This window comes from Gekko japonicus, unplaced genomic scaffold (genome assembly GCF_001447785.1).
Source record: "Gekko japonicus isolate JY-2015 unplaced genomic scaffold, Gekko_japonicus_V1.1 scaffold240, whole genome shotgun sequence".
Classification (NCBI taxonomy): Eukaryota; Metazoa; Chordata; class Lepidosauria; order Squamata; family Gekkonidae; genus Gekko; species Gekko japonicus.
Window position 1 is genome coordinate 995,717 of NW_015164672.1, and position 12,019 is coordinate 1,007,735.

Below are 12,019 nucleotides of genomic sequence, written 5' to 3' on the forward strand. Positions count from 1 at the left end.
GGGATGGTCTGATCAGGCCATCCCAACTCTGTGCCATTGTTTTCCCCCCCCCCTTCACAGTATGCGCATCATCGCAAACTCCATAGGGAGCCCTCAGTGTGGAGGTGCAATTCACCGTTTCCTCGTTTAAGCACGTGGGGGGGGGGAAATGGCACACACAAAAAAAGACTCACCCGCAGTTGCATCCGATCACACACTGACAGACTGCACCCACAGCTTCAAAGGGAGTTGTGTGAGCGTGCAACTGTGGGTCAAATTCTTCCAGAGGAAATAGCTTCATTCCCCCCCCCCCGTTTTATCTGGCGTGTATGACCACACCCCTTTTATACTCTTGAGGAGTCTGCTTCCCTTTTCATACAAACCAGGGGTCGCTTCTGAGTTAAACCCTCTGAATAACTGGGTAAGAAATACCTTCCTCTTTCTAGGAGCGATAATCATTTTTCTGTTTGGCTAGACTGGCAGTTTTAAACCTCCTGTTCAGTCTCTTTTGTCAAACCTAAACCCCAGTTCTGGAGACTGTGAATAAATGGAATTCAGCTTAGAATTCAGCTTAGACTTTTAAATTCTGATTTCTGAACTTTTTCTCAAATGTGATGGTACACACTCAGCAATGCTCCCTCTAAGCTGTGGAGTCTGATGAGCAAACATTCTACTTTGTGAGCGACTGTTAATAATCCTTTCCTGGGGTCTCTCTACCTCCCCCCCCCCCGCATTAGGCTTGGACCAAAGAATCGCTGTGAATGCGCTCAAACCAAGATGACAGTCTATCAGATGGCGGACTATATTGCTAAGGATCAAATTGCCTCCATCACGGAACGACGAGAGAAGGAATTTGAAGAGTATCAGAGAAGGTAAGCTGAACTATCCTTGGAGAACAGAGGCCACATTGCCCAAGAACTGCCTTGCTGGACTTCACCAAGCGTATTGTCTCCAAGAAGCTGGTGCTCCAGGAAAGGCCTGTGGGGAGGAGACGAGAGCCAGTTTGGTGTAGTGGTTAAGTGCGCAGACTCTAATCTGGGAGAACCAGGTTTGATTCCCCACTCCAACACTTGCACCTCCTGGATGACCTTGGGCAAGCCATAGTTCTGTCAGAGTTGTTATCTCAAGGACAGTTCTGGAAAGAGCTCTCTCAGCCCCACCTACCTCACAGGGTGTCTGCTGTGGGGAGGGGAAGGGAAAGGAGTTTGTAAGCCACTCTGAGACTCTGAGGGAAGGGCGGGGTATAAATCCAATCCCTTCTTTTTCAGTGGAAGAGCCTCTGCTTTGCATGCAGAAGGTCTCAGGTTCAGTCTCAGGCATCTCTAGTTAAAAAGGCCAGGCGGTAGGTGATGTGATAGACCTCCACCTGAGTGCCTGGAGTGTTGCTGTCAATCAGAACTGACCTTGATATACTAATGGTCTGATTCCATATAAGTCGGCTTCATGTGTGTTCATGTATGAAATCACTCAAGCTGGGACATAGTTTGTGGACCCCCCAATATCTGGTAATCAGAGAGAGAGAGCTGCCATTTGGTGTTGCCAGCTTTGGGTTGTGAGATTCCTGGAGATTTGGGGATGGAACCTGGGGAAGGTGGAGTTTGGGGAGGGGAGGAAGGTCGGCATCAAGTCTACCCTCCAAAGCTGCCGGGGGAACTGATCTCTTTGGTCCAGAGACCTGCTGTCATTCCAGGAGAGCTCCATGTCCTGCCTGGAGGTTGGCAACCCTGGATGTTACACAGGATTTCATTCTTAGCTGTTGTCATTTGTGTCGCCTTTGTGATTCTGCGTGTTAAAGACAAATATTCAGTGGCCATCCCAACAGCCTACATAAGGTGAACTATATTTTTATTTTTAATTATTTTTTTGCATTTATATCCTGCCCGTCCCGTAAACGGGCTCAGGGCGGGTCACAACATTTCAATAAATACAATAAAATTTAAAACACATTAAAACCTATCAAATCAATAGTCATGCTTGCCATAGGGAGAATCTGGACCATTGATGTAACTAGGTATGGCCGGTTTTCAGTAGGTAGGCGATGGCAACCTCGGGAAGGCCGTATGTGGACGCCCACTGCCTCAGCCAAAGGCCTGGCGAAAGAGCTCCATCTTGCAGGCCCTGCGGAACTGCATAAGATCCCGCAGGGCCCTGATCTCAATAGGGAGCCCGTTCCACCAGGTGGGGGCTAGGTGTCAGCTAGCTGCCATGCTTCCTTTGTTTACCTTCATCCCTGACCCTTGCACATGCTTGCTTTGCTTTGCTGCCGTGGATAACTTAAGGGAGGCTCGCTTTCATCCGTGAGAACTGGCTCAGCCAGACAGCGCTATCAGTGTAACCTTGATGAGAAGGGAGGGCTTGAGTTCCACTATCGGTGTGAATATTTCTGCTCTCGGGGGGTGGGGAGAGTCTCCCGTTTATGATGTAATGTCCCACCGGGAGAGTTCCCGCGCGAGTGCTTGAAGTTCATCTGCTTAGCTAGTTGAAGCATCAGAGTATATGTAGCGAGTCCCTTGCACTAATCGTTATTCCTAACAATGTACCTGTAGCACTTGGCAACAGACCAGTATTCCAATAAAGCATAATTTTTCCTGAAGAGTGTGTTTGGACTTGCTTGCTGTTGATCCTGACACTAGGGCATAAAAAGTCCTGGCCCTGGTCGAGGCTAGGCGGACGACCTTTGGGCCAGGGATCACCAGGAGATGTTGACTCTCAGTGCGTAACACTCTCCAAGGCGTATATGGGAAGAGGTGATTCTTGAGGTATGTTGGTCCCAGGCTGTATAAGGCTTTGAATTTTTATTTTATTTATTTATTTTTCATATTTATATCCCGCCCTCCCCAGGTGGGCTCAGGGCGGCTAACAAGGGCAGGACACAGCCATGCCAGAATAAAAACATATAAAAACATAATAAACATTCAGCATTAAAACCACTGTGCTCAATTCGTAACTGATGTCCTAAGTCCAAGATGGTAACTCCACAGTTACAGATGGTGCTCCCAAAAAGTACATGTCCAGTGACGATGGCCGAAGCTCTTCTACAATGTCCAACGTCTTCCTTGGGCCTCGTTGATGCATCCTTTGAGATACCTTAACGGTGGTGGTATAATGGGGCGGTGGCTCCTACTCAAAGGCCTGGCGGAAGAGCTCCGTCTTGCAGGCCCTGCGGAACTGCAGAAGGTCCCGCAGGGCCCGGATCTCCCCCAACACCTTGAAGCGGATCCGGTACTCAACTGGCAATCGATGCAGCTGAAATAGTTCTCGGAGGTGAAAAGTAGAGGGGTCAGAGAGAAAGGGAGTAGCCGGCTATTGTTACCATTAGAGTAGGAACTGCCACATACTGGCGGGGAGCCGCCTGCCCATGCCTTGCTCAAGGTTGGTGTTGGAAGCGGCACTGGTGGCGCTTCCGTGAGCAGAATGGAGGCACCTTCACATTTGAGCCTTCTGATGAAGAGAAAGCAACTATGTGAAGAGATATGACATCTTCTGGACGGAAGATATAAAAACAGTGTGCAGAGTCACCTGTCTGGAAGCTCTTCGTATTCTCTCAAGAGACAAGAAGGTTGTAGTACCTGTAAAAAGGTAAAGGTCAAGGTTCTCTTGCTCAAAAGCCAGTCGAATCCGACTCTAGGGTTGTGGTGCTCATCTCCGTTTCAAAGCCGAAGAGCCAGCGCTGTCCGAAGACGTTTCTGTGGTCATGTGGCCGGCATGACTAAACACCAAGGCACACGGAACGCTGTTACCTTCCCACTGAAGTGGTACCTATTTATCTACTTGCAATTTCTTGCTTTCGAACTGCTAGGTTGGCAGGAGCTGGAACTAGAGATGGGAGCTCATTGCGGCACCCGGGTCTCGAACTGCTGAACTACTGACCTTCCACAGCCTGCAGTTCAGCGTCTTAACCACTTGAGCCACCGCAGCTCCTCTAGTACCTGTAACCACTAAGGAAAACATGCAGATACTGGTGAGGCTGGCAAAGCTGGATTCTCTGGAGGATTCTCTGGAGGATGTGACTGACTTCCCTGTCATAGCAGAAGCTTTAAGATGCCCCTGTAACATTGTTTTTAATGGTCCAGTTGCTCAGAAACTCCATCTGGAACTGAACCCAGCAGCTATGCTTTGCAGTCGGCTGAAAAAGAGCAAGGGCCAACAATTTGTCGAGGACATGAAATGATTTGATCTATGCCTCCTGTTCCTCCTCCTGCGTACAGATGTGAGGTGACTGTTGCATTATGATCTTCAGGGATTGCCATTGTTGACTCAGGCCTTGGGAAGTGCATTTAGCATAAGATGGACAGATAAATACATTACAGCTGAAGATGAAATGTCATCCCTGTCACTGCAAGAGGCAGACTGTGCGACTGAAGCACTGAAAGCTCCCCTTAATAAATAGTTCTCTAAATATAGAGAAGTGCTTGGATCCAGATCGATGGATGCCACCCTCCAGGTGGAAGCTGGGGATCCCCTAGAATTACAGCTCATCTCCAGACTACGAAGATCAGTTCCCCTGGAGAAAATGGATGCTTTGGAGGGTGGACTCTGTGGCATTGTCCTCCCCAGGCTCCATCTGCAAATCTCCAGGAGTTTCCTAACCTGGATCTGGCAGTGTAATGATTTCATGTTTAACTGTGTGTGTGTGACTTTAAAAGTTTGGTTGCATGACTGTATGATAGTCGAGGGTAGTGGAAACAAGCCAGTGGTGTGATTGGTGAGTGACAGAGAGGGGGAGGGTTTTTGGAAATGATTCTGTGTGGATGAACAGATATGTCAGTCAAGAGAGTCAGTTAGAGAGATGACAGTTGAGGAAGTTAGTGAGAAGTTTCGTTCTGGGGACTGAAGGAGAGACCTTCTTGTGTGTGATAGAAGAGATTAAGTTCTGTGTATGAAGAAGCGTTGAATGTATAAGGAAACAACAGTTAAATAACAGTTTGAGTGACAGATTGCAGTGTAACAAGAAACATTTATGACCCTGAGTTAATGGCCCCGTTCATACGAGGCAGTTTGGGCCGGGAGCGGGCCGGATTGGAAGCGCAGCAAACGGGCACGATCACACGCCAACATCTGTCTGGCGTCGCGCTCGCGCCTCCAATCCGGCCCTTCCCCCAATGAAGCGCGTCAAAGATGAACCACCTACCTTCGGTCCGCTTCATCCTGGCCGTGGGATCGGCGGCGCATCTTGCCGCCGTCGCATCCCTGGCAGCCTCCCCCTCTGACTAGTATCTTCCTCCCCAGCATCTGATCGTGCCGGGGAGCAACGGAGCGCGGCTATCGGGATCCGTGGGATCCCGCCGCGGCGTTTCTTTTTTGGCGCGGCTTTTAAAAGCCGTTCTTCGCCCCGTCTTTTCCCTGCCGTGTGGCAGGGGCCAATAAGTTACAATGTTACTTGAAAGGTCCCTGTCAGAAAAGGGAGCAGATCTTATGTGAGACATAAAGCAAGTGTTAAAAATATTCACAGTACCGGTTACCTAGTTTTACTATATTATTTACAAATTATTTCAATAAATCTACTTTTATTCAAGTCTGCCAGTTCTAAAGAAATAATCCCTCAGGAAACACATAGACCCTCATGAACGCCTTAAACCCTTGACTTACCTACCCAGTGATAGATATTATATTATAAAGGTTTGGAAAGCCTTAAATTTCCTGGTGGCAGCCGGATTACCCAGTAGAGAAAAACATAAAGAACACTTTTAAAGGGAAACCAGACCTCCCCAATAGGATGGGTGTTAATTTGTATATTAGGAATTTTTATTTGGGTCTTAAACAGATGGTCAAACTGAGAAATATATGCCCGTTTAAAGTGGAAAATATATAGAGTTAGTTAAGCAGAAGCAGGAAAGAAAAGGGTCAGAACTGTTGTTTAGATAAGGGCGAATGTGTTCGTTTTTGCAAACAATATAGATTGTCCTCTAATCCAGACTGAATGGTGAAAATTATTTTAGAATCTTTGCTGACTAATGCATGAATGGAATGTAATATAACCAGATGGGAGCTATAGAGAGAGCAAGTTAATTGCAGGAGGCCAGATTGAAGGCTTAGAAAAATACATAACTCAATGTGGATATATTATGAATTGAACTGGATTAAGCTGTCCGTTATTTGTTGTCTAAAGATGATCACTGTACCGAATAGTATCCCGGCATGTAAGAGATTTAGAAAATTAAATAATAAAGGTTAGGAATTTAAGAGGCTGTTAAGGTGCAACGGTGCAACGGATAATAGATCAGATTAAAGATAAAAATACTGTATGTAAATCAAATCAGACAATCAACGTGACATGGGAAGAAATAGAGTGGATAATAGGGTGGGTGGGTGACGGATGTGTATCTTTTATGTATTGTGTTGAGGTGGTGGCTATACATGTTTGTTTTTGTTTGAATGTCGGTAAAGTGTTGTTAACCAATAAAAATTATTATTTTTTTTAAAAAAAGGGAAACCAGACCTCACCAATTAAGGGGACGTCACAGGCAGCCTTTCCCTCCATCCCCTGCTGGTGGCCAGGGGAGACATGGCAACCCTAAATTCCAGACAAATGTTTCCATAAGCATGAGGATCTCCACTAGGGCTGCCAATTCCCCCCGGGGGGCGGGGATTTCCCCTCTCTAAGGGCCCCCTATCCGCCAGTCCGGATCTGGCCGGCAGGGGGAACTCCACCCCCGAAGTGGCCAGATCGGGCCGACGGGCCCAGCATGATGATGTAGCCCATAAGTGACGTTATCACACTGGGCACATCGCTGGGTGACACTCTGGCAATCGGTCTGAAAACTCCATGGTACCATGGCACTTCCGGGCTACATCATCACGGCGCACATGCGCGAAGTCCCAGCCAGGGACCCAAACTCCCCCGCTAAACAAAGGTAAGCACTTGGCAACCCTAATCTCCACCCATGGAGTCTGGTTTTCTGGCACAGCCCCCCACAGTCCTGTGCCTGGAGGTTCCCTCTCCCCCAGCTCCAGGGTGGGTGGGAACATGGGCCTTGTTGCATGGCTCACATTTTACTATGCTGAGTGAGAAAAAATTCTGCTCTGTGTTGTCCAGCATCCTTTCAACATTACCAAACCTAAAGAAAAAGGGTGGGGGAGAGAAAGCACAACTATTTATACATAACATCCTCATGTTTGCAGGCAAACAATGTGAGGATGTTGTATCACACGTGCATTGGGAGTTTTGTAACTCCTAGATGGACACCAACTCTTTTTCTGTTTGCAACCTAGGGTTGCCAGGTCCCCTTGTTGCTCAGGTGGGGGTGTGGGGGTTTTCTGGGGTGGGCGGGGACATTGCGCAGGGGGTGCTCTGGTATTTGGACAATATAGGGTTTTTTCTCTCTCAAACCATAAAGTTTGCCCAAATACCAGAGTGTCCCCACACGACATCCCCACCACGATGACATCAGTTCCGGGTGATGTCATTGTGTTGGGCATGTCATGCGGTGACGTCCCTGGTTAGGGGCGGGGATTCCCCTGCTGGCCAGCTGCTCCATGGTGGGCAGAAGCCCCTGAAATCAGTGGATGCCTCACCTGGACCTGGGGAATATCAAGTCTATTGCAACCACAGCAGGCAGGGAGATGCAGCTGTAGCTTCTTCTCCCCCCCCCACACACTTATTTTTGCATCCTCAAACCACCTCATGATGCTGCATTGGCTCCACTGGTAGGTAAGATTGCCCACTCCAGGTTGGGAAATTCTTGGAGATTCTGTGGCTGAGTTCAGACTGGCAGTTTGCCCCAATATAGGCATGTTTCAGAAACGTTTCACAACTGGATTAAAGGGGCCGTTCACACAGGCACATCTGTCAGGCGTTCCCCACCCGTACTCAACCCGTCTTGTAACGCTTCGCTCCCGAGTTTAAAAAATACTTGGTGAAAGTGGTAGCAAACCCTGGAAAGCGCGATTATTCCGTGTTCATTCTGCACCAACAAAGTGTGAACGCCAAAAGCCGCGTTTTTCTTATGCAGTTATGCACATAAGCGCATATCTCCAGAATACCAAAAAGAAAGCCGCGCTTTACAGCCGTGCCTCCGGGCCAACAGTGTGAACGCTCCCTTGCGCCTTCTCCCGGTATGCTCCCGCATCAGTCGCTGCAGTGTGAACGGGAAAACCCGGAACAGTTTGTTACGGCTCTTTTTTGCCACGACTCCCTCCCGCTTTAAACTGCCAGTCTGAACTCGGCCTGTGGTGAAGTCTGAGGCATCCAGAGTTTGGGGAGAGGCCTCAGCTGGGTATAATGCCACAGAGTCCACCCATTTTCTCCAGGGAGACAGATCTCTGTTGTCTGGAGTTCAGTTGTAATTTTGGGGGATCTCCAGGTCCCACCTGGAGACTGGCAAACCTAGGCCTAGTTCAGATATTAGCTAAATAGCAAACGGATCAGCATCCTTTGTTAAAATATAACCAATCAGATTGCAATCAGCAGTGACAAGGAGCGCAGTTGTTTGGATCAAATGGTTATTTTGTCATCTCCACATCTGGAGCTGTAGGGAAGGGGCTGCGGCTCAGTGGCAGATAGGACTGCCAACTTCTGGGTTGAACCTGGAGATCTCCCACTATTACAATCGATCTCCAGACAACCAAGATCAGTTCCCCTGGAGGAAATGGCTGCTTTGGAGGGTGGCTTCTATGACATTACACCCCACTAAGGTCCCAACCTTCCCCAAACCCCACCCTCCCAAAGCTCCCCCCACCCCCCAAATCTCCAGGCATCTCCCAACCCAGGGCTGGTGACCCTAGTGGCAGAGTATCTGATTATTCAATCCCATGGGGCAGTGTCCAGTTTAAACAAAAAGGGTCATAAATGTGGGTTTTATGGCCCTGTAAACCCAGTCACGCTTTTGCAGGTACATGTGTGCTAGCTTCCGAAAAGCCTCCTGGTCTGTTTGCCACTTCTGTCTCTCTGCTTTATTGTAGATATCCCACCAGGACAAAAGATGCCATTATTGCTGCACCAAACACACCTTTAAGCTACCCCATTTACGGTGCTGAAGTGATGCCCTGGCACACCATTGTAATCCCAGGTATGCTGAGCACCAAACAGAAGTGAGCAGTGACTCACAGAAGCTCATACCCTACCACAAATTTTGTTAAACAGAGGGTGGGAATTGTGTTTTAAAACAACATAGTTCCTTTGTCTGACCTGCAAGGTAGAAGTTCTTCCTGGACGAATTGAATCACTAGTTGCCACTTTTCTGTTGTAGCTTAAGTGGGCCGTGGTCTTGGCAGTCATGTGAGAGCCAGTGTGGTTTACTGGTTAGAGAGTTGGGCAGGACAGGCTCAGATCCCTACTCAGGCAACTCTTTACAATTGGCTGAATAGCAAAACAGGGTTATCTGTCTCTCCCAAACCTTGAGGATTGTTTCTACTAAGAGACACAGTAACCAAAATCCAAAGGGGAGGTACCTACCCTTGAGAGAAACAGCTTTGATTGAATGGACTTTTCTTTTTTGACACAAGAATTAATCCCTGTCCCGGTTCTTGTATTTACTTACCGCTTCATGTGGTTTGTTTGTTTTTTGCTTTTGTTCCTAAAGGGCTTGGTTTCCATGGCAAAAGTACAGAAAAAGTCCAGGTAAGGTATTTCATAAAAACTTGGAAGTGTACATTATCACCCTGGGTTTCTAGGCAATACAACTGAGTGACCGTAGGTAATACCTAGGGTAGATTTGTGGTTTTTGCTTTGTATTTAACAAGTGTGGAAAAGCAAGAACTTCAGAAAGGCCTGTTTCTCAGGCTCAGAAAACTGGGTGGTTCTCAAGTGGCAGTGCAGATTGCGAATGTGTGTAGGGTTGCCAGGTCTGGGTTGGAAAATACCTGGAGACTTTGGGGGTGGATCTGGGAGAGAGCGGGGTTTGGGGAGAGGAGGGGCCTCTGCAGGGTACAATGCCACAGAGTCCACCCTTCAAAGCAGCCATTTTCTCCAGGGGAGCTGATCTCTGTCAGCTGGAGATCCCCAGGCCCCACCTAGATGTATGTAATCAGGGTTGCCATCCTCCAGGTGGGGTCTGGAGAGCTCCGTGAATTACAACTGCTCTCCAGATGACAGAGATCAGTTCCCCAGGAAAAAAAGGGCAGCTTTAGAGGGTAGCGTCAATGGCATTATACCTCTCTGCAGGCTCCAGCCCCAAATCCCCAGGAATTTCCCAACTGGAAGGTGGCAACCTTTTGTAAAATGAGCAGGCAATACAAACCAATAAAAAGTGTTTTGGTGCTTGTGACCGAAATTCCCAGTAGTTCTTCCTGCTACTGTGATTGAAACTGAGGTGGGGTAAATTCCACAAAGCACTCAATGGTCCTGTTCACACTAGGCGATTTGGGCCGGGAGCGGGACAGTTCGGGGGCGGAGCAAACCGGCGTGATCACACCACAACATCTGGGAAGCGTTGTGCTTCCGTCCCCGAACTGGCCCTTCCCCGCAAAAATCCGCCCCAACTTGCAACCACCTACCTTGGTGGTTTATCGGGAAGCTGCGCGGCAAGCCGGGCCGTTTGATCGCCGGCGCATCCCCGGCGCCTAGCCGAACTGCGCAAACTCTGGCAGCTAATTCAATATACTATTCAGTCTGGATGTGACTGGTTTGTTTATTCATTTTTTAAACAAATTCTAGGCCTGTCTTTATTCCCAAATGAATAGGAGAAAGTAGCAAAGTGGTGATTTTTATGAAATGAAGCTGGAAGGGATCTCAAAGGTCATTTAGTCCAACCCCCTACAGAATACAGGAAATTCACAGCAAACTTCCCCCTCCAACTCCCCCAGCAACCCCTGCTCTATGCCCAGAGGAAGGCAGGAATCCTCGGGCCAGTCTGGCCTGGAGGGGAATTCCTTCCTTACTCCAAAGTGGAATTGGCATTACCCGTGGCTTTTGATTTTTCCTACCTAAGTGCAGAACTTCACATTGGTTCTGTTGAAATTCATTTTGTTAGTTTTAGCCCAGCTTTCCATCCTGTCAACATCATCCTGTATCTTAATTCTGTCTTTTACTGTATTTGCCATCCCTCTAAATTCAGTATCACCTGCAAATTTAATGAAGACCACCTCTGTTCTGTGGTTTACAGGTTAGAGAGTTGGGCAGGACAGGCTCAGATCCCCACTCAGGCAACTCTCTACAGTTGGCTGAATAGCAAAACAGGGTATTCTGTATCTCCCAAACCTTGAGGATTGTTTCTACGACGAGACACAGTAACCAAGGTCCAAAGGGGAGGTCCCTACCCTTGAGAGAAACAGGTTTGATTGAATTGACTTTTCTTTTTTGACTCAAGTATTAAACCCTGTCCCGGTTCTTGTATTTACTTACCACTCCATGTGGTTTGTTTGTTTTTTGCTTTTGTTCCTAAAGGGCTTGGTTTCCATGGCAAAAGTACAGAAAAAGTCCAGGTAAGGTATTTCATAAAAACTTGGAAGTGTACATTATCACCCTGGGTTTCTAGGCAATACAACTGAGTGACCGTAGGTAATACCTAGGGTAGATTTGTGGTTTTCGCTTGGTATTTAACAAGTGTGGAAAAGCAAGAACTTCAGAAAGGCCTGTTTCTCAGGCTCAGAAAACTGGGTGGTTCTCAAGTGGCAGTGCAGATTGCGAATGTGTGTAGGGTTGCCAGGTCTGGGTTGGAAAATACCTGGAGACTTTGGGGGTGGATCTAGGAGAGGGCGGGGTTTGGGGAGAGGAGGGGCCTCAGCAGGGTACAATGCCACAGAGTCCACCCTTCAAAGCAGCCATTTTCTCCAGGGGAGCTGATCTCTGTCAGCTGGACTAATGAGTTCCTGCTGGGCTTTTTCTACAAAAAGAGCCCTGGCTACAACTGAGAATGAAGATCCTTCAGCCCTTATATCCAGGTTACAAGGTGGGAGGGGTGTTACTGAAAAGGGTGAATTGGAGTCAGGGTGCAAAATGTAATCAGCTTGGCTAAAATAAGTTGCCAACCTCCAGGTGGGACTTGGAGATCTCCTGGTATTACAATTGATCTCTAGGCTACAAGCAGCCTTAGAGGGTGGCGTCAATGGCATTATACCTCTCTGCAGGCTCCAGCCCCAAATCCCCAGGAATTTCCCAACT

The 12,019-nt window shown here is 48.0% G+C and overlaps 1 protein-coding gene across 1 annotated transcript in view; it reads left to right on the plus strand.

Moving 5' to 3' along the window:
- LOC107108709 (beta-1,4 N-acetylgalactosaminyltransferase 2-like) overlaps positions 1 to 12,019 on the plus strand; it is a 75,591-nt gene that overhangs the window by 53,641 nt on the left and 9,931 nt on the right. Inside the window, exons 2-4 of the mRNA XM_015409211.1 lie at positions 717 to 851; positions 8,881 to 8,987; positions 9,501 to 9,538. Coding sequence (XP_015264697.1) covers positions 717 to 851; positions 8,881 to 8,987; positions 9,501 to 9,538 — 280 coding nt within the window. The remainder of the gene's footprint in view (positions 1 to 716; positions 852 to 8,880; positions 8,988 to 9,500; positions 9,539 to 12,019) is intronic.